Raw genomic sequence first — 23704 nt, forward strand, 5'->3', positions numbered from 1 at the left:
ACTCGATGATCTCTAAGGTCCCTTCCAACTCGCACGATACTGTGATACTGTGGTATTAACCCCCTGTCAAATTCATGACTTCTTTTTTTATAAATAACACATGTTATGAGCATACTTTGTTGAGAAAGATGTTCATAAAAATAGATCTGAGTCTCCTTAGCAGTGAATAAACACTCAGGCCCCTCCTGATTTATTTAGTTTTGGTTCAGACTAATTCCATTGTGAAGTTTATGAATTCTCCTTAAATGGTAATTCATTTTATGGGTGTAAAATTGAGCAAAGTATTGCTTTTTATTGCCAAAGTAATGGTAGACAGTGGTTGGTCTTAATAATAGGAAGGTTAGTTTCAGGTCTAACTTTTCTGTGAGTTTTCTGTGTGGACCTGACTAGTTACACAAATTATGAAAATTCGGTTAAGTAATTCATTCAGGCATGTAGATAAGAATGTTTTACATTTAAGTAGCTGCTCATTAATATGGATAATGGTAAATAGTTCAAGAGTTTGGCATCCAAATCAGATCGTTTAATATGGTATAAAATTCAGTATAATCAATGATGAATAAAGGGGGTCATTCAAGTCCCAAAAGACTGCAAATTATTCATTATATTTTATCTTTTAGGCAAAACAGCTTTTTTGAATAGTGTTAATTGATCTGACAAATCTCAAAGGATGGTAGTATACTGTTTAATTTTCGTAATGCATAATTGCTGAAAACTGCTATAGTAATTTTATTTTTGTGATTTCAGATTAGTTTTCATATTTGTGTCTGTATATTAACTCAGTTTGTAGAATCAATGTCAGTTCGTATGACCTTCCTGATTTTCTTCTGATGTTTTTTAAGTTTGTAGTTTTCTCTATTCCTACACACTTCTATATATTTATCATTTTCTCTTTCTTTCTCCTCCGGGTAAACAGGCATTATTGAGACTGCTGATCACCTGGATCGTGAGACTACTTCACATTACTGGTTGACAGTTTATGCAACAGACCAAGGTGTTGTGCCTTTATCATCTTTCATTGAAATCTACATAGAAGTTGGGGATGTTAATGATAATGCTCCTCAGACAACAGAACCAGTTTATTACCCAGAGGTCATGGAAAACTCACCTAAGGATGTATCCGTCATTCAAATTGAAGCATTTGATCCAGATTCTAGCTCAAGTGAAAAATTAACATACAAGATTACAAGTGGAAATCCACAGGGATTTTTTTCAATAAACCCCAAAACTGGTAAGTACAATACAGTATTTTATATATGAGTCAGTTGATGTTTTTGCATAAATACAATAAATGAACAAAATTTTGTCTCTGGTTTAACATTGTTAGCAGGCCTCAGGTAGTTGCTGAGATAAACTGCTAGCTTTGTATCAGTAAGTGATACAAATCATTAAGAGTATCTGAGAGTGAAACAGTTTATTCAGAGTATTTGACTTCTGTGCCCTTTTTGAGGTTGTTTACCTCAGAGTAGCTCAGCTTTAGTCCGCTCAGTGTCCATTTGGATTTGTACTGCAGTAAATATGCTCTTGGAATCTTAGATTAGCTTTATCCAAATTGTTTTTAGCAATCCCTGTCTTCCAGTTTTCGTGCACAATTTTTAAGCCAGTTCCTGCTCCTGTCCCCTCCAGTTAATGTTAGACGAGTCAGTGCAAGCCATTTATTAACTGCAAATTCACTTGTCCCAGTCATGAGGGACTCTCTGTGTTACTAGCTGTTGCCATTGTAAGAGACAAAATCTGGAAGTTAATTTGCAGTCATGGCTGATGTGTAGGGGAAAGAAGGTGTGACTTCAGTGGGTGAGTTTAGAGTTGATTGGAAGACTTTGGAGAAACATGCTGAGAGTTTAACAGGAAAGTACAATATGAAGACAACTGAACTGTTACCAGAGAGGAAACGGATGAAATAATTCATTTTAACTGAAGCTGAAGAACAAGTTTAAAAATGACATAAAAGCTGCCCACCATCCTTTGCTTATGAGTGAATGCAGAAAAAATAGTAGCTGTACTGGATGTTATTTTCATACATCTTTCCTAATATTAAAAAAGAGGCACCTGGGTAGGTAGGGCACAGCTTATCTTTTCATATGTTGCACTTAAGTCCCTGCGCTGAGTACAAATTACAGGAGACTTCTGATTCACTCAGTCGGAAACTTCTCAGAATCCAGAGATTTTTAGACTAAAGGCATTATGTAGAAAGGCAGAAAAATATCCGCATTCATGTATCTGTTGCTCATTCATGGTTGGAATTTCAGGAGATGTAAATGAGTAGCAAAACCCTACGAGTGAGAAGTATGTTTTGAAGATTGGATTTACACTAGTCTTCATTATGTTTCATGGTTTTAGCTCAGTGTAAAAGAATTACATGGTATATAAGCTGCAGTTGCTGTGTCAGCAAAGCTCTGAATGCAAACACAGGTATACTATTTGGATATATATATATTTTTTTACAATAATTTCTTGGTCAGTGTGTTCTGTATCTGCTTGTGAGACATTGCCAATAGGCATGCAGGAAATAACATAAGCAACAAAAGGTCTTTAGCACAGGTAAGGCCTATAGCTACTATATTTACAGAAAGATTTGTTCTACTACAAAGGCAGCCTGGAGATGTAAAACAAGAAAAAATTAAAATCAGAGAAAGAGAGTGCAGTAACTAACAGCTTATTTTTATTTCTCTTAACTTCTGTGTTCTCACATGATCTGAAATGAATTTATTTCTGATTATTCTGTGTACTAGCCTTCCTTTCTTTCTGTTTTAGCAAAGTAGTATTGCCTACTGCTTTGATAATCCTTGTCTCAAAGAATGATATTGATTTAAAAATACCAGAAATAGCCTGAGAGTTACCTGGAAAAAACTGACTGGTTTTGGTGCTCAAACTGCAAGTGAACATAAGCTCTGCCTACATTTACACTTCGTTATATAATTGGCCAACTGTTGTAGGATATCATGTGCTTACTTTTTCTATATCATATTTTTTCATACTCTTTGATCCTTTCCATCTCATTTATGCTTTCCATATCACTATGTAAAATTTCCCATGCTTTTTGTATGGAAACTTGCATATCCGCCACACTCTAGTTTTGAGGTGAAAAAGCATCTTTATTTTTTGTATAGGGAAAAAAAAAAAAAAAAAAAAAAAAAAAAAAGCAGTTTACGTGGACATTGTGACTTATCTTCAAATTGAGTCCATAGTTTTTCTCATCAGAATGATACTGGTGGTATCACTTATGCTAAAAAGCAAGCTTAAGGGAGCTTGCACACTAGATGCTGAAGTGATGAGGAATACTTAATAGAGTGCTAATAAAGATTTTCTGTCAAGAGAGTTTCTTACCTGCCTTTATTATGGCACCGTACTGCAGAATTAGGCAAAGTGGTCCAGAGGACTTGTCTCAGGCCCATGTCAAAGGGGAAAAATAAATGAAAATAAATCAGCCATTAATTAATTAAGCCAGGGTACAAGTACTGAAGAAGAAATTTCTCTAATTTACATTCAGCAGAGGGGAAAGTGTTGTCCTTAAAGACTGTTAAAATTACAGTGATGGGTAAATTCCCCGTTATCTGCTTTTGTTAAAATTATAATGCTTGACAGACAGAGATAATAAACATATAAAGCAGGGAAAGAGAACAGGTGGATGGACAGAAGAGTATCCTCTTGCTGTTTTCTGTTGTGTTCCCAAAGTACACTGAAGTAAGTTCAGTGAAAACTAAGTAGCTGGCTCAAGTATGTTGTCTTCATACTATATAAGACATTGGGTTGCATGTCGTCAGATGGTCAATATTCTTTTTCCTTGTGTGTTTGGTTTGAAGCTATGAATCTGCAGTAGATACTGACCTAGTCAAAGCTCTTATTGATCACCGGGGTTTATCAGGTTTGTTACTTCCCAAGTCTCTCATCCATCCACTGTAAATCAGATGCATTTCAGCCAAATAGATCTTATTAGTGGTAAAAACTCTTTAACCAGGACTGTTAAAAATCACTTTAAAAGACATCTGTTATTGTTGTAGATATAACACAATGTATTTTATCTCCTTCAATTAACTATAATAGAATATGTTTGACTAGAATTAGTGAGATCAGATCTGGTCTCATTTGCTTTTGCAAATATGTCACCCTTTTGGATGTTGGAAGCTATCATGCTGTAAGGTATTTGTCAGAAGATGAGAAACTTTCACCGGGTCCCAGGTTTCGCTTCCAGTCAAAAGGGAGGCAGAGCTGGAATATGGATACAAGTTGTTAACTGTGTATCATTATAACATTGAAAGTGGCAGAGTAAAAGAGTTAAACATGTGTTACGTTTATTGCTTTGGTTGCCTGTGCAGTCCCAAAGGCAAATCGAGGACTGTAATGGCATTTTGTCCAAGTATAGGAAAGATGAGTGTTTGGATTCTTAAAACACGCGGTCAGTGACTAAAAATACAATTCAGCTGATACTGTGTTGTTGTCTCTTCTCTGTGTCAAGGATGTGTCTTCTTCTGTCTTTTATAGAATTTAACTCTATGGTGTGTGGCTAGAGCTCTCACCCATTAGAGTAATAGAGATTATAGATAGTATATAACTTACATGAGGTAAAATATGTTTTCTGCATGTAGCTAATTCAATTCTAGCATTTATAGCATGTAAATTAAGATGTGTTGTGCAATATGCCTAAGTTTTAGATGGAGAAATTGACACGGATCTGTGTAGCGAATAAGTTCGTCTTTCACAGGAAGAAGTTTTCATGAAAAGAACTATTGATTAACTGAACTATTTAAAGAAAACAAAAAAAAGGTTCCTTACTTAAGTGTTATCATCTATCTGCATACTTCTTAGAGTGATCTGTTTCAGAATCTTCAGTAAATCTACATTGGCACTTGAAAATATCTTTATTATTTTAAGTATTTATAAATAACTTCATCGAAAACAAACATTGCTACATTTTTCTTTGCATGAAGAAGTGATATTTCACTTTTTGAAGCAGAATATATAACAGGACATTGCATGACATTTTGTAATCTTTTCAGATGTTCTTGGCCTTTGATTAAAGCAAGTGAAATATTTTCTTTAGCTTGGGAGTTCCCATGTAATGGGGAGGGAAGAAAAAAAAGAGCTGCTGTACCATGTAAGCTGGCCAAGTATAATAATAATAGACACTATAATATTGTTTCTAGGAAGGAACTAGAGTATGAATGAATTTCACAACTTTCATTATCAACTTGAACACAACTGTGGAAGACTCTTTGGGTTCCCCATCATTGGAAGTGTTCAAAGTTGGGTTGAATGGAGCTTTGAGCAGCTTATCCCTGCCCATGGTAGTAGGATTGGGTGAGATCTAAGAGTTAATCCCAACCCAAAGTATTCAGTGATTCTATATAAGCTATAGTAAAACTTTATTTAACTTCTTGTGCTTATAATTAAACACAGAGTAATTGACAAAAATTATGGAGATCCAAGTCATTTTAACGTGTTTGGATATAAATAGTTGGAATTGGCACAAACTGATATCAATTCAGAACACATGTTCTAGGATTAAAATGTTCAGTCTTACCTCTTTTAGCTGGAGTTTAAAGAGCTCAGAGTATCAGGAAATATTTGCTCTTTTAGAACCCTCATGTAGTGATTTAAAGCAAAAGATTATGTAACAGTAAATAATTTCTGTTGTTGTTCTTCAGTGCTCAGTGTATACTTTATTTTATGATATGTGAGGGTTTTTTTTGTTTGTTTGTTTGCATGTTTTCAGTTTTGCATTTTGTAATTGCCTTCTAGCAAGGTCAGAAGGACTTGAGTTAGTGGAATTCCACTGCCTAACGCTGCATCTGTATCTGTTTTCGTTCAGATTTTACTGTTTTGCCATGTCATTATTTGAAAGATGGCTGCTCCTCAGTGATACAGGCTTTGTCATATTAATGCATCAAAGTTTGCTGAGAAAGGCAGTCTAAAAGAAGCCTGTATTGCTTTCTTGCAAGTGGTAATATCTGCACTGGAATGGCAAAGCAAAAGGAGTTCCAAATTCTCCTCAGTATCACTGAGCAAGAGCTAATCAGGTATCCATAGGGATAGGAGGGAAGACCTTTGCACATTTTTTTATTACCTTGTCCATTATTCAGCCCAGAAATAATTTCTGATCTTGCGAAATAAATTTTCTGTTGCCAAACTGATACGCTTCCTTCTACTCCCCTATGACTTATGCTGCATTTATTGTACTGAGTAGATTTGACTTGGAGAAAGAACAGTAAATAACATTTTCTTTAGTAACCGTCCCTCACTTCAGAAATTGAAAACAATAATGGCAAATGAGGCAGGGAGCTATTGAATGTTGTGTCATGTAAGAATTTGGGATCAGATTTGCAGAAATGCTGAGAGCAAAAGTGTAACTTCCTATGCCTTGATATGAGAATTGGTACATTGCCTCAAAAATTAGGCTTGAATTCATAACCTGAACAGGAAATTAACCAAATTAGTTCACAATACTTCAATTTTGCAGGTATAAAAAAGGAATAATTGCACTACCTAATTGCACAGGAGCTTTGTGATATATCCCAATTCATATTTATGAAGCACTTGCTGTATTATCTCAAGAATTCCACAGTCATTCCTCTAAGTAAATTAGTAATCCAGTGGTACAGGAGTTAGGCCACTTAGATAAGGCCTTCTTACATGGGGGATTCCAACACAAGCACTGAGTAATTACCCATTTTGAAATCTACTGTATCCTGTTCTCTGACCCTTAATACATGCATACAAGATAGTGAAATTAATATGACTTGGTCGTCTTGACTCTGGAAAGTTTGAGTGACTAAATCTGAAAATAGAAGTATTTTGTACAGGATTTAATATTACTCGATCCTACTTTTGCTCTTATTTATTCTGTGTTCTTTTTATCATCTGATGTTTCTGAACATACTTATACTACTGTGATCCTGTGGCAATTTAGGATTGTAGCAGTCTGATTCCTGAAATTATACCATACCTCAAAACATGGATTACAGAGTTAATATCAACATTCAAGCTGTGCTGAATTAAAAACCCTTTTTTTAGACACAGTCCTACTGTAAAGTGCTATTCTAATATAAATGGTTTTTTCTGTCAAATGTGAGGATTAAAAATTGTGTAACATTGAGTCTATGGATCTTGTTCTGTTTCTCGGTGTCTTGCAATCACTCGAGCTTTGTGATTTTATAAAATGTTAGTAGCTCTTGGAGAAACCATCTGCCTCACTCAATTATATCAATTTTGCACTGTTTGTAGCCTTCAGAGCAGTATCCTTTCTTGTGTGTGTGGCTGATTTGGAGATTGAAGTGAAATAGGAAATGGTTACAGCTGCATACAACTTCCATAGGTTTCCGATGGCACTGGAGAATGACTTAGTGAGGAAGTGAAGGGTCAGTGAGTGTACAATAGCATGGGCTTAATTTTAACAAAGGAAATCTTTGTATAACTACGTGCGCTTTTTAATCTCAATTGAGCTAATATTTTAGAATGAAACAAGGACTACTTCATTACACACAATTCTAATTCAAAGTTAAATAAAACCCCCCAAAACTGCAATTTGAACTTTTCACTTGTGTCCCAGTGCTTAAAGAGTGCGTAGCAACCCATATGTGCCCAACTGTTTGCTTGTCACGTGCAGAGAAAATAAATTATTTCAATACACTATCTCTAGAAGAGATTTTTTTTCTTTACCTTTATTAAATTTGTGAGTGGAGTTAACCCAAATACTTGTTAAAATTCTGCAACCAGAGAAGGTTGGAGGAGTAGGCAAAATACTGTATAGGCGCACATTTGGAAGGAGTTAATTCTGCAAAAACCTAATTTTATCTTGCTTTTAGAATATTGTTTAAAGCATTTGAAGATCTGTGGTTGAACTAGTTGTCTTATTTTGAAGCTGGGAGGACAAGCCTATATCTGTGAAATTTTTAATAACATCCTTCTGTTCTTTCTGCAATATCCTGGGATTTGACACTGGAGAAGATAGACAATTTGCTGTTATAGGTAGCTTTCTTCAACAATAACAACAACAGCAACTTTGCAAGTACTTATGTAGAGATTATTTCTTTTAATTTGTAGATGTTGCTGTTATTCAATTACACCTCGTTAGATAGAGGAGCTGGGAAAAACAAAGGAGAAACAAAGTTCTTTACACATTCTGGTCCAGTGGGTGGTCTCATTTGTGTAAATATAGTCTTAGATGTGCCGGGATAACTGAGATCAAAACCCTACCTGTAAAGCTTTGTTTCCTTTGCTGCTACAGTAAGCGAGGCCATGTATAAAACTAGTACTTCTGATTGGTTTTCTGGCATCCTGTAGGGTTATTTCAAAATCAGTAGGCAACACGGAAGCCTGCTCTGATATTTTCTTTGAAATGATATATTCTTAATTATCAATAATAACTTTTTAAATCTCCCATTAAATTTTAGGTTGTTTATATAGCAAGGTTCATTGCCATGCATGAAGGCTTGGGTTTTTATGATTGTACTCGCTAACTACAAGTCTTGTTGATGAATTCTTTCAGTTAACTCAATGCAGAAAGATCAAAATTAGACTTTGTTCAGCTACCTTGCATTTCAGACATTTACCAACTGTTAGCAGCTTTACCAGCAGAGCAAAGCCCGAAAAGTTCTTTTTCTTTTCTTTGACAATTTGCCTGTCTCCATTAATCCACATGTGTGTTTCAACAGTTTTATGGGAGATTAATCATGGAATTTTAAACAGTGACAGAGGAAGTGGCCTCAGGACTAACCTAAATCCTCTAATTGATTTTAAATATTTCTCTCAATTAACTATGCTTTTTTTTTTTTCTTTTTTTTCTTTTTTTTTTTTAAAGTTAGTTCTAGCCACAGTCAGCTAAAAGCAGTATTTCATTGCTCAGGAAAAAGTTTGGAAAAGGAACACGGGGCTTCTTTGTTCAGATGCTGTAAAGACAGCAGGATTGTGTTAGGTTTGCAGAAATTACTGAAGGTGTTGTTGGGTGATTTTATGGAAATAATTCTACATATACTTATTGAAGATACATGTCTCAAAGTGAGAAAATAAAGAAGAGCAATAATAATAAAATAAATATTAATTGCTTATAGAATTTGGGTTTTAAGTGGGTGTGGCTTTAGCATACCAAATCATGCTGAAAGCAAGGGTGTTTTTGCAAGGTCAGAAAGAACATAACAAAAAATTATTGTTTTCTATTCATAATAAGATCAAAGTTGATTCAACAGGAAACTTGTTGTCATTGCTACTAGCATCCTTTGAATAACTGTATTCGGATTTTGGGCTTGTATTTTTTTTCACTCAAAATTATTTTAAACATTTTGAAGTACTGCTTTTTTTCTGTGCTTTTATCTTACACTGCTCATGACTCCCAGTTCTATTTATTTATTTTTTTAATTTTCCCAAGTACAAGAGAAGAAAACTACCAAAAGAATGTGGTTGACAGTGAAACTGGCTATTTACTAAGTGCTCTCAATTACTCAGGATGCCAAATCTTAGGCTTAGGTTTGTTATGCAGGTGTTTCTGTGGGCTGTGAAGTTATTATTTGTTCAATTATTTTCATAATTTCCCAAGCAGTTTTGATAGTAAAAGAATGACTGCAGAAATAGTTATACCATTGTCTTAATAAATACAGACTGAACGTGAAATACTCCATGCCTTATTAGAGTACACAACACTATGATGTTAATTCTGTACATTTGAGTAGTTTTTATAATTATATAATCACTAAACATAAATTTTATACTTATCCAAAGTCTAGTTGAAGTTCCACGATGTTTACTGACTCATTTATGGAAATTGGTTTTTTCCTCCTTATACCATACGTTAATAATCTTTGTCGCCTTGCTTGCTTTTGCTCTCCGCTTGCATTCACCAAAATGATTAATGAGCACTCCGATCAGCAAATTCCAGATCTTTGTATCTAGCTGCTGTTAGAATAGTTCAGGGTGGTGATTCTTAATAAGTGCAGTGTGCGCACAGTGCTTGGAGGAAGTTACATTTTCTAGTCGTTGGACTGAGTAATTAAACTGCCCAGCTACTGATTAACTTTGTGACTGGTGGTATGAAATGGCAACCATAAGATGAAGTAGTTTACTTCTTGCTTCTAAATACGAAGATTGCAGTCTGTCATAGTAACTTGTAATAAACTCATAAGCACCGATATTATTGTACTTAAGTAAAAGCCTAATGTGCTGACACAAGCAAACCCTTATGGACTATGCTCGTTCTCCTGACACAGATTGGATCAAGATCTCAATTATGTTTGTTTCTTTTCATGGAGTACTATGCAAAAAGCAGGCTATTTATTGATCAGGTGTATCAAAAATTATTTTTTTGTGGAAAGCCAGAGAATATTTATCAATATCTGAAGCAGGAATAAGGAATTGCCTAAATAAAAGAGGACAATCTGAAAAATCAATGGAGACTAGAATTCTATAAAGTATTCTAGACCTTTCAGGCTCTAGTTTCCCTAGCAGCATGTACACTGCAGGAATGTTCTTCTGGCTTCTGCCTCAACAGCTGCAGGTGGGAAGTAAAGGGAGAAAGCTCTAAACGATGGTGCTGGTTAAATGCAATCATCCTGTATTTAACAGGAAGGGAAAACTGATTTCAGTACAAAATACAAGGATCTTACTTTTAATTTTTCTAAAGCTAGTTGTTTATAGGGTGGTACAACTCATTTTTGTAAAATAACCTGGTCATGCATAAAGTTGCAAAAGTTGCATTTCTCATACCACAAAAGTGAATTTTAGCTACCTCCAAAAACCAGGGACTGGAAAGAGAAGGCCTCATAGTGGCTTCATTATTCGTACCCTTGTTGGTCTTTTGTTAAAAGAATAAAAGTGATTGCTTTTAAGTGCTTTACTTTGGCAGAAGAGATACTTAGTTCGTTTTGGAAATCTTGTTTGAAAATCGTGGTGACAATTCTGTTGCTGGTTTTACTGGAAGCTAGTAAAGCATTTAGGACAAGGAGGAGTTTGAAAAGGGAGTCAAATTGCTGAGGAGCAATCTTTAGGACCATGCAGACATTCCTTGATGGTGTACTCTCTAGTATGATGGTTAAGATTTTTGTTTTTTGAATTCACCAGCCTGCATTTATAGTGGTGATAAATTATAACGTTTTACTGTCTAGCTTGAAATCATCTATATATGACTGCTTGGATGTAGAATTTATATTTTATCAGCTGTAAAGCTGAAATTTCGTTTTCAAGCAAAAACTAAAATCCCTCTGCTAATGCTTTCCATTGACTTATTGTTATTAACTTGTTTGTTTACTTTGGTTGTGAAGCCATGTCTTGGCTTACATAGAGACAAAGTTTGACTGTAGTCCTGCCAAAAGTGCACATATTTGAACACAGTAACAACTAAGAATTTCGTTAAAAATAAAACATAAGGTCACTGTGAAGTTGATTGTAAACTAGAAATCAGTTGGAAGAAAGAAGACTGAAAATAAGTACTTGTCTTTCCATGGCAATGATAAAACAGTCATTGTGTTCATTAATCATTTTGTCCATCCTTTCAGAAAGTGTTCAAATACTGAAAGCAGTTCCAAACAATGTCTTAAGAGATCTTCCTGAGAAGTTCACAGTATTTAATTATCACAGAAGACATGACTTTATCAGATTAATACTTCCCTGAGAAGGAAACTGCTGATTCTAATGGACTTAGTCTATCAGACAAAAGAAAGATACATTCCTCTGTTCGGAAGGAATTGCAGGCTTGAATTGTATATGATGCACTATTTCTTAAGTGATCAGTAGGAAATCCAATGTAGGGGCATAACAGCATCTTTATCTCTGTAAGAGACATAATTGACCAGCAACGTACAGAATGTTTGCTGTAGTTTACCTAGTATGTTAGGATTCTGTTATACAGTAGTCAAAACTAGATTATCGTTATAGCCACATGTAATTTTAAATCCATACTTAAACTCTCACACTGATGCATATATTAAGATACCATAAAGAAAATCCCAAGATAATTGCTTAAACATTCATTGGTAATTGGCCATTTGAAGCACAAACTGGAGAGTGGAAGTGTAAATAATTAAACTGATAGAAAGCTTTAAATTGAGTTACAATAATACAGTCTAGGAAAATAACTTCTGCTGACTGGTTATAGTTTGCTTTCAGTAGGGAAGACAAAAAAACTCATCAAGAAAATGGGTATATAGAACCATGACATTCCTTATCAGATCTAATTCCAGTGTATCTGTTGAAGTTGTTGATAAAAATGTTATATCTGCTTTCCATTTCCTTATGCCTTTGGTGCCAATGCATTCAGACACCAGAGAAGCTGTATTTAATTTCAAGCAGTACAATTCAAACACTGTTATACTCCATTGAAACTAAGCCTATCAGTTCAAACTCATTGGTAGCAGTTGCCAAGTCTACTGACCTGGCACCTGCTTCAGTCTTCTGGGTTGTGGAAGGTTAGCCACTCAGCTGCTCACTTCAGTATGAAGGGGGAGAAACTGGGAAAACCAGAAGAGAAAGCTCCTTGATCTTGATCAAGGCAGGGGGATTGCTTACCAGCCACAATCACTGTCAAGCAGTAATTTCAACTTGAGGGAAATTAACTTCATTTTTTCTCAATTAAAATAGACTTGGGGGGGTTAGAAACGCAAATATTAAAACAGCCCCCTTGCTTCCCTCCTTCCCAGGGCTCATCTTCTGTTCCTTCTGCAGCTTCCCCCCAAGCAAAACCACCCAATACGTGCATGTTTACTGATTGCAGGGTGGTTTTTTTGTTGTTGTTAGAAGATATCCAGAGCCATCACTGTCTCAAGATGAATGTGCAGTTGGAAAATCTGTCTGTATTTTCATACCTATAAATGCATGCATGTAGCAGAGAACATTTGATAGGCATTAAGTGGGGCTAAATTTTGAGCCTTCCACCTCTTCCTACAGATTTATTTATTTATTTATTATTTTTGAGACAATCCTTTCTATGAAGGTGTGTAATATCATGGTGTTAATATTCTTGGTGTGGTGCCTGTCTGCTGTTTTACAATTTTTAAAAGAGTTTGCCATTTCAGTATTGATTGGAGGTTGTTGTTGAAGTGTTATTTTTCAGATATGGGAGTGAGATACAGAGGTAATGGGATGTAACTAGGCAGTGAGATGAAAGCTTATGTGGGTTAGAATACATCTCTGCTAATATTAGATCCCTTGTGCTCTTTTTCTTCTTGTTGTTCCAAATGTCGCAGTTTTATTTACATTTATATAATTTAATTGCATTTTGTCTATTTAAATGCCATTAAAAATGGAAATCTGAAATAAATTGTATTTGGATACAGTTCTAGCTATTTTGATTTTGCAGTAAACCTGAAGCAGACTGTAGGTATCCTCAGAATGTAATCACTAATGAGTAAGGAGGGAGAACAGTGCAGTTGTGTTACCCAGCATGTTGGTGTTGTTTTTTGCATTTTTTAATGGATGTTTACAGTTAGTTTCAGTTCATTACAGCACCTCTCCAGCCAGTGAGGCAGAACAGCTGTGGTTTTATTCAGAGACTAAATTATTCAGCTGCTGCTATAAAAATGTTACTGTTGTGGTGAGTTTTGAAGTATTACTGAATGAAAAGATTGCACCAATTTACTAGAGATACCATTTACTCATCATTAGCTTAGAAATGTTTGTTGTAAACCCATGTTTTCCCCAGGCTGCCTGACCCATCTTGACACAGCGTGGACTGATTCCCAGGTGGAATAATAGAGATGTAAATTACTGGAGCTCAATGTTCCTGCTGTGTTTTGGGAGCAGAGAAGAAGTGTTGTATGATAAGGGGAGGCAGAAGGAAAATGAGAAAGTATGCCTGCAAAACAAGGCTCTGTGAGTCAGTTCTGCTTATAAATGAATGCTTTGTCACAGTGATCTTTCAGACACCCGCTGTCATTTCTTTCATTCAACAGTGAAGAGATTCTCTACACCATGTAATAAGGATTTCAAAACTGATTCTGTTACACACTTCTTCAGAGATTAATTAAAAATCATCTTTCTTTGTCACTTCTGTGCTTGGCAACAATGGTATCTAGGTAGCCAGGGTTCATCACAATTCCAGACAAGCAGCAGCAGAGTGTGTCAGATGCTTTAACACAATATACTGTTGTGCATTTAAAGATAGAAGTTTGGCTTTCCTTTTATGTTGCCTTTTTTTCATGTATTTAAGGCAAGTGTTTTTAAATATTTGGTTAGAGTTGAGAAGCTTCACGGTAGATAAAAGATGTAGGAGTTGGGTTAGCAGGAGGTTCATGGTGGTTTGGGTGGTGCAGGTAGCATCAGGCAACAATGTCTGCAGGAAGTCAAATTGTGGCGAACATTTCATACTGTTAGTATGGATGACTTTGTTGGATGTTTCTTGAACTAAGTAGAAACAGCTAGCTTGGGGATGGGGCCATTTATTGATCAGAATTTGGTGTTTGCAGAGGTGTGGATTTTCATTTGTTTGTATAGAGCAAGGGGCAGGGCAAAAAGATAACTGAGCTGTTGCAGGAGAGGGAGGGATCTCCACCTAAAACTTTTAGAACTTTAATTCGCAGTTGAAAGAGTAGAATTTTGGCTTCTGTAGTGGGGAGCTGACTTAAATGAAGTTCAAGAATTTTCCCCAGCTGCCATAATGGGCAGTCACAGAAGCCACACTGCTAGAGTCCATAGGAATGCTGGACTTCATTGTCATGACTGTAATTCTGAACAGCTCTAACAACTAATTAAACCTTTCAGGGTGACACTGAGCATTTAGGACATGCAGACATTTGGAAAAAAAATTGAAAATCTCAGTGATTGCTGTAATCATGCCTTATACAGCATTAGGCTGTATGGAGATGAATTTCACTCCAGCTGAAGTTTCACTTAGGAAAGTGGCTAGCAGTAAAGGGTTAAATAAAAAGAATGTCATGCATGTGTATGTGATTCTAAATCCAGAAGTGTTACATTTCCTTTGTTGGCATTAGTTTCTGCTGAATTTACAGGATATATATGGTGAAGACTAAGCCCTTCTGTTAATGGTCTGAAGTGTTTTAACAGCAGTGTGGTATGCTTGGTTGAAAAGGTTGGAAGATTTAACTGATGAAAGCATTGTATGTTTTATTCATACTGGATGTTTGTCTGCTTAGCTTTTTGAGTTGTCTTGACCACCTTCATTAACAGAAATTATATATGGCATTACATTTTCTTTAACAGAATACAGTACTTAGAGTAGTGGTACTATGGATGTGATTCTGTTTGGGGCACAATGGCATTTATATAAACAGTGGTTCCAGTCTTTATGATGCTCCTGGGGAAAAAGTGGATAGGAAACTGCTGAAAGGTGCTGTCTTTCTGCTTGCCTGTATTAGCATTTTCCTACTTGCTGCTGCCATGAGAGATGGAATTTAATATCGTGCAGTGGATGCGCACTGAGTACTGGAAGTATATACATTAAAATGCAAACATACTGAAATATCTCTGCTAGAATTACTTTATTCTTCTGCTTTTTTAGATCCTCTCTATCCGCAACCGAGATTTCAACAGCTAACGCCCTGAGTGGCTGTGCTGAAATTTACCTTGCAACTCTAGTGAGCTTTAGGGGATTAATGCTTCATGGGATGGCTCAGGCTGAATCTCTCTGGAGGTATTCACTCAAAAGGAGTGGTTGGAATTGCTTGTGGTTCTTGAAGTCACCTACAAGTCCCTTTTCTCTGTGAAATCAGTTGAGGCATCTGCTCTGCCATTTGTTAGTTTCCAATTAACAGTCTTGTGCATGTCCCCATAGAGCCTGCGGAAAAAAAAAAAATAAATAAAAAGAGGGCTCAGCCAGCCTCAGCCAGGAAGTAAGGAGAAAACGTTATTTAGAATATGTGACAGCAAATATTTCCAGTTGTTATTGTTCAAAGCTCTCTGATCTCTGAGGGAAGATGTTACCCCATCAAAGTTAAAACAGCATCATATACTTTCCTCCCTCTCCTAAATTCTCAGTGCCAGCACAAAAGTTCTTCCTTTTTTGTTTCTTTGTTTACTTTTTCTTTCTTTCCCACATTCTTTGGACTTAAGGATGATTACTTCATAGTACTAAAAATAGATGTCCTAATGATAACATACAAGTCTTCTACGTGTTTTAAAAGTGTAAAAACATGAAGTAGAAGAAGTTGATAGAACTTTGTTTGGAATAGTAAGTGTATGATGGATTTGGTAAAATGACAAACCAAATTACTTGAAAAACAAGGTCTGATTTGGCCATAATTGAAATGACCATTGTTTGTACTATTTTTTTAATAAATAATAATAGTTTGAACATTTGACAGCTGTAGTATTGTTTTATATATGTTTTGTTCACATTATTTAGTACATGCTATCTATTTTGTTGGAATATGTAGACTACAATTCTCTTTTGTCAGGAGCTTTGGGTAGCTATGCACAGATGGTGTACAATTCTGTTTCTGTCAGCCTTTCTCTATCAAGCAAAATTGTAATATTTATTCATTGTGCTTTACCTACTTAGATACTCTGAGACCAAAATGAAACATTTTTTTGTTATAGCAGACTAATAGCTGTGTTGTAATAGCATGTGCTAGATGTCTAGCACAGTGAAGATGGGATGGTTTGGACAGTAGTGTCTTGAGACAGGCAGAAGTAGTGCTGTATCTGAGCTAATGATTGATTCTGGGAACTGAATACAAATGGTGCTGTTAGTTGTGTGTCTTTGCTACACAAAAGCCATTAAACTGTTTGCAGGTACAAGTTGGCCCTACAAATGGTGTCAGTGTGTTCACTTGGCACTGAGCCTGAACTAGCAAATATTTTTAGACCCAACCTGGCTTTTCACAGAATTCTCTCTCTTGTATCCTTGCATGCCTGGCCCAGTTAACCCCCATCATGGGCAAGTCCTTCTCTTACTCTGTTATTGTTATGAGCAATACTGTTTGAGTCCTCAATTTTGCCAAATCAAGGCTGGACATGTGCAGAGACTACTTTTCACCAGCATAAGTGCATCTCTTCAGGTCATTCATATTGATAAAAACACAAGTGAATGTTTCTCTCAAAGTGATTTTCAAATTATTTACATAAAGTGTGGAATGAACTCTTTTAATAAGGTGCACCTTTTTGAAAGTTAGACTTCTAGTGAAAGAAGTATAGCCATTACTGCTGTCAGAAACATGATGTGCCAAGAAGTGTTGGAAAACAAAATTGCATCTGTTGTCTAAGGGCTACGATAGCACAGCTTTCAGGTAGCAAATAACTTCTTTATGACTCTTAAGGATTGGAAACCCCTCAACCATTCCTTTCATGAAAGTTTAAGTGCAGCAAAAATGGAGGAGACCACCTAAGAAGAAATTAAGATTAATGTCTACAGGCTTATCTTAATCCCCATCCAGATTATTTTCTGGAAAGATCTAAATAGTTATTCTTTCATCTTACAGGTCTAATAACAACTACATCTAGAAAACTAGATCGGGAGCAGCAGGCAGAACACATATTGGAGGTAAATAATTTATTTTCTTCTCTGATTAACAGTGACTGTAAGTTCATTGTTCTTTTTCAGAAAGTTTTCCATACTTGATTACCATATGAAGAGTTTAGAGATCTGGATTTTGGAAGTAATTTGCTTTTGTGCTTGTTAATTATATTGCAGTGCACAATACTATCTGTTAAAACATTGTGTTGGGACATTTTATTAGGAATTAAGATACAGATGAAAGCAATTTTTTGCTTCTATTTCTGCAAGCCAAGATTTTCTTTGAAACAGTACAAAGACGTGATTGTTACAAGTATGATTCCTTTTTTCTTCTTTAATTATTGGAATAGTCAATACCACCATTTTGAATGTAAACCTGCTAACAAGCAGTGCAGAAGCTTTTTTATAAACATTGAGAATGCAAACAATAAACATTTATTTCTACATTACCTGTTTATCAATAATGAAAGTAGATCATTTGTCAAAATGTGCATGATTGACTCCAAGAATATGAAATTCGCACCTAAATCATTTTATTTAGCTCGTTTAATTGATATCTGTAATGTATGTAATAGATGTTCTTCTTCTCTGAAATGTATTGTGAAGGTATTGTCCTTCACCTGCAGCGAGGACTTAAGATGTAACCATCACCATAAGTATTACAGTTAAGATCTGGCCCCTCTTTTGTGCTTTTCATTTGGGTTGATAAGTAGAGAGAGAACTGCTAGGATGAATAATCAAAGCTAACTTTGAAGCTTCTCTAGTTCTTTTTGTAACTTACCTAAGCAAGTCTGGACTTTCTCAATGTTTGTGAAGTCTGTAGAAATGTTTTTCTGATAGAAATGCAAGTAAAAGTCTGCATAGACTTTTGGGAATGAATGCCTTGACAGAATGAACCAGTATTTTGCAGAACTGTAGTTTAGGTACGGACTTCATATCTCTTTTCTGTCACTTTGATGTACTGAAAACTAAATTTAAAGAGCTATTGGAGCAAATTTTAATTGTAATTTTCATTTTGGTAGCAGCTTTGGAAAGAACTCTTTGCTTTTAAGTAGCAGTAGGGTGGAATTTCTTCCACCGTGTGTTTCTAGTAGAAGCAATAGAAGCAAAGTGAATTAACTGACAAATTTGGTTTAGTACTAGTGACATTATTCCTGCAAATTAGAAAGCCACTATATTATTCACTTCTAAATTGCCTCTTGAAATCTGCTTGTGTCATTTTCCTGAAGCACTTCATGTCAGATGTGTCTCATTTCTGTGACCCTTTTCTATGTGGATAGGTTGTAAAATTGGTATCTAAGGACTTTTGCTTCTATGCATAGCATATTGTACTGACTTTTCTATTGGATTTATACAGTTAAATAAAGTGAGCTGTGGATCATTCTCTGGCTCTGCAACCACGAGGCATAGTATGGCTTTGAATGTGTATAACATATCCCCAGAATAAGCTGGCCATGTCCAAGTTGCCTCTTGAGAGTGGTACCTGAATTATGTGAATTTTCAAATTGTATCTAGACTGTATCTGGGAGAATGTTGTTTTGGTCATAACTTCTCAGAGTTCATACTAGTGGTGTAAAGCTGTATGGTAATGCTCATGCTTATGTTCCAGATCCTGTCTGGTATCATACTGCCAACACAATCTGTAAGAACAAAGCCGTGCCTTTTGATATTACAATACAAAACAAAAGAGAAGAAACAAACAAACAAAGATTAACTGAGCAAATGTATTGTTTATGATTACAAGATAATGTTAGCAGAACTCAGGCTTTTTTAAAATTGCTTCAGCATTCTCCATAAAGGGTTAAGCTGATTGCAGTTAGTTTGGAATGTTGATTACTGCCTAGTGGTATTCTTTAAAACTCATCTTTCTTCATTTTGAATCCCAACTAGTTATTAAATTTTTAAATAAAAGTTTTCAAAGCATCCAGTGCCAAAACCCTTAACTGCAGTGTGATAGTCACAGCATGGCCCAAAGTAGCAGTTTTCCCATTTGTTCGTTTTATGTTGACATCTTTGAAAATGGGTTGGAAAGAAACCCAGAAATGCAGAGGATGATGGACAACATGATAAGCCACTTGAGCCAAGTGCTGTGCATCTGGCTAATTAATGGAGCATTGAAATGTTGACCAGATGGTTTGATGGGTTTATTCTTTGTTTGCTATTAAAAGTGATATTTGATTGTACTCCTGCTTACATAGTAGTAATGAGTATGTCTCATTCTTTTCATTCCCAACTGGTAACTCTTTTTTGAGTGCCAGTTGAATAGCTCACTTTTAATGCAATTATTTCAGATTAAACTTCATGATATTCCCATGTGTCTTAGTGTTCTATTTTGTTATGTCAGGAGTGTCTCCAGTTGCATCAAATCAAACAACAATTCGCCTTCTTTTTTTTCTTGGCTCGGGGCAGTATTATGTTAACAGGTTATTCTCTACTCTTCTGATATTTGTGGGTTTTGTGAACTGGAGGATATGTAATGGTGTTCAGCTTTATGTACTAAAGAGAACAGATAATCATATTTTGAAATCCTATCATCTATTAGGGATGAGCATGAATATTTCCAGTTCATGTCACTTAATGGGTTTTGTCATGATTAATCACTGTTACCATTTATGATTTTTCATTTCCTACATGCTTAGGAATAATATCCACACTTCATTACTATTTCTATATTTCTTCCTAAAAAGAATGGGAAAGGACTAAAAAAGAGCATATCAGATTATGTGCAAAAATAAAACTACTGTCAATCATGTCAATAATAAATTCCTTTTATAGTCAGGGATTTCATCAGGGATTCAATTCTAGTTTTCAGTCAGTAGACCTGTTTTGTATCCATGTTGTGTTTTTATGTTGAAGACAGAGTGCAGTCAGAAAATGATGTGCTTGTTTCTGTAACTCTTAACACTTGCAAGTAGCACACACTTGCAAGGGCAGGAAGCCAGAACACCACTCTCCTTTCTTTCTTCTTCTTTGAAATAGGTTCTACACTAATGTATCAGCTAGGTGCCTTACTAGCTTATAATTATTGATAAATTATTTGCAATTATAATATTATTGAACAATGATAATTAAAAACAAATATATATTAGTCAATGAGGGATTAAGTAAGTAAGAGGTAAAGTAATAAGGTAAGATTCCTACATATGAAGTAAGTTTCTGAATCACTTTGGTCAATTTCTATTATATAATGTTTTTTCTATGTTTTTTTAGCTTCAAATTAAGAGATTATTTTAATTTGATCGAATTTTTCTTCACTCTCCTTGTAGCTATCATTGTATCAGTGCTAGGATTAACATTGCAGATTAATATTTTGTGGCTTTCTAGAAGAAACTTTGACTACTGCTGGAAGAGCAGACTTGGTTTCATTTCCCATTTCATTTAGGCTGTGGAAATAAATCATGTGTATTCCTTTAAAAGGCTATTCTTTATGCTTATTTCAAACAAGTTAAGTGTTTATGTCTTAAAAATGTAGAGGTTTTAATGCATAGGCCTATGAGATTTTGGAAATTATAGCCTTATAAGTTGCATTTCTTGAGGTGTAAAATCAAATAATTCAGAAATTACAAGGAAACACTAGGCTGAAAGTATGTTAAGATATTACAGTGAAACTGTTATCGGAAATAATATACATGTGTGGTGTTCCTGTTTTCTTAAATCAGTATTTCTGTTACAATGCTACAAAACCGTAGAATAGATTTAATATGTACCTACACTGCAAACTAATGGAATCAACTCTTACGATGCTTAATGTATGGCATCTAACGTTAAGGTAGTAGCTAAATAAACCTTTGTAGTTCTTTCCTATCTATTTATCAAATAACTTTATTCAATAGTTTTTAAGTAACTGAAATTAGAGGATTACTTTACAGCTGTAGGGAAGTGTGATTTAAAAAGAGCATTGTTAGAAAGACTGCAGTTGAATTGAACACTAATGCTGCATTTATTTTGTTGTTTTTTTTTTTAAATAAAACTAGGTAACAGTAACGGACAATGGTATTCCTGCCAAATCAACAGTTGCACGGGTAATTGTGAAGGTTTTAGATGAGAATGACAATAAGCCTCAGTTCTTGCAAAAGTTCTACAAAATCAGACTTCCAGAGCGCAGTAAGCCAGAACGAGAGAGGACTGCTCGGAGAGAGCCAATCTACCGAGTTATTGCTGCAGATAAGGATGAAGGCCCCAATGCAGAGATCTCTTATAGCATTGAAGATGGTGATGAACATGGCAAGTTCTTTATTGAGCCGAAAACTGGAGTGGTTTCATCAAAGAAATTTTCTGCAGCAAGGGAATACGATATTCTTTCAGTGAGTCAAAATCTTGTATATCATGAATATGTAAAGTGTTCTTTTATCTGTATTCCCATCTCTTTTTGTTCAATAGATTGCAGATAAGAGACTGCAATATCTGAAGGAAGAAAGAATCAACAGATCCAGAAGTATTGTTTTTATGGGTTTTCTTTTTTTAAAGGATGATTTCAGATGTTTGTATCAAGAAAGGGAATCAAGAAGCTGCTGCTGTTTTCCCGAACTTGACAGCTAATGAATAGACTGAGGGAGCATAAACAATTACATTGACTCTCTTTCAGGAAGAAAGCAAAGTAAAAGTGAATTTATGGTAGTGTTTTATGCTACTGTCAGGTGCTACATGCCTTTTGTCTTTTTGCTCCCTAGATAATGAGGGGCAAGTAACACTTTGAGAGACACTTAGCCTTTTGGGATGTATCTCACAAAAACAAACATGTCTGGAGCTTATTATTACTTTTCCATTTATGTGTCATAATGATTTATGTGATCCTGTAGCCTAAAAGGTGTGTTTGTTTCACAGATTAAAGCTGTAGATAATGGTCGACCACAAAAATCATCAACCACACGGCTTCACATAGAATGGATTCCAAAGCCCATCACACCCACGGAGCCCATTTATTTTGAGGAAGAATTTTTTTCTTTTACGGTGATGGAAAGTGACCCAGTTGCTCACATGATTGGTGTAATAGCTGTTGAACCTCTTGGAATACCACTTTGGTTTGACATAACGGGTAAGGATAATTTAAGGGCTTTTATTATTAGAAATGAATGCATGGATTCTGAGATATCAGAGGGCTCATTGCAGCTTAATTTCTAAGCTGTTCTAGTCAGAATTTGGGCATTCTTCACCTGTAGATTTTTTTTTTCCCTTAGTGTTTGTTTTGTTTAAATCAAAATTACTATTTACATGCATGTGACTATCAAAAAATAAAATTGCACTGCAAAATACTTTCTGTGTTGCAGTTTTGGAAATGATTTATAAATATTGTGTCTGTGAAATTAAAACAGATCAAATCAATTTCATAAGTTATGGGATAGGGAAGGAAAGAAAATGCCAGTTTTCTGCAAGTGGGGATATAGCAGTAGTACACCCCAAGACATACTATACTGCTCACACTGATTTCTTTTCTTTTGGTCTGCTCTTCAGTCTGCTTGCTTTGATTCAGTGCTAAAAGGAAAGCTCGTCTGTTCCTAACCCCAACAAACTTCATCCTTTATGTATTCTTACAGTTATAACACACCTTAACCTCTACCATTGGAAGTGGTACTCTGATCAGTAATGTGACCATACATAGGTGCTGTGATTACAAAATGAATAGTAATTTTTTAAATTTAGACTTTCCACTAGACCACTGGGCTCCAGGAAATCCACTGTACAGTTGATACTGTAAACAAGTTCTGATCTGTGTTACATTTCAAAACCAAGTTAAACAGCAGTGCTTAGTATGAAGAGAGAGACCTGTGTTAAACTGTTTCACATCTTAAGATAGCCATATCCAACTGAGATTTTCTACCACGTTCACAAAAGATATAATGGACCTTTTCATGTCAGTTACTATTGAAAATTTTATTCTTGATTAAGGTGTGAAGTTATGAGATACTGAGGAGAACTTTGTTTAAAAATTATTTCTTACAAATTGAATGATTTTAAATGTCTGCTTTATTGGTAAATATATTCTTGGTACATATATTATAAGGATTGCTGAGAGCAGCAGTAGTTAAAAACAAAGTTTGTAAAACTGATACGTGAAAGGGGAATATGCAAATACTAACTACTTGAAGATGTTCTCAGAAAACTTTCAAGGTCTTCTGAGAACAGACACAACTCTTCCCTGAATGCATGCTTCATGAATGAACAGCATGTGACATGATTGATATCACTGCCAACGTATAAATATTCACATAGAGTTTCCATACGGCTCTTTTTAATGTATTCATGAGGAAAGGAAAAAATAGTTTTTGTCCAAATTGATCATAGCCCAATAAAAAGAGTTTTAATTTAGACAAAATG

General features: G+C 35.3%; 1 protein-coding gene across 7 annotated transcripts in view; it reads left to right on the forward strand.

Annotated features, from left to right (window-relative positions):
- The window catches only part of FAT1 (FAT atypical cadherin 1), a 101857-nt gene that overhangs the window by 33535 nt on the left and 44618 nt on the right, over window positions 1-23704 (forward strand). For all 7 annotated transcript variants that reach the window (XR_011903375.1, XM_072334592.1, XM_072334591.1 and 4 more), the window contains 4 exons: window positions 917-1231; window positions 17355-17416; window positions 21364-21693; window positions 22214-22424. Coding sequence is in view for 6 of the 7 variants with exons in the window: in XM_072334592.1 (XP_072190693.1) it covers window positions 917-1231; window positions 17355-17416; window positions 21364-21693; window positions 22214-22424 (918 nt within the window). In the remaining variant the exon portion in view is untranslated. The remainder of the gene's footprint in view (window positions 1-916; window positions 1232-17354; window positions 17417-21363; window positions 21694-22213; window positions 22425-23704) is intronic.

Source organism: Excalfactoria chinensis, chromosome 4 (assembly GCF_039878825.1).
Source record: "Excalfactoria chinensis isolate bCotChi1 chromosome 4, bCotChi1.hap2, whole genome shotgun sequence".
NCBI classification, from domain to species: Eukaryota; Metazoa; Chordata; class Aves; order Galliformes; family Phasianidae; genus Excalfactoria; species Excalfactoria chinensis.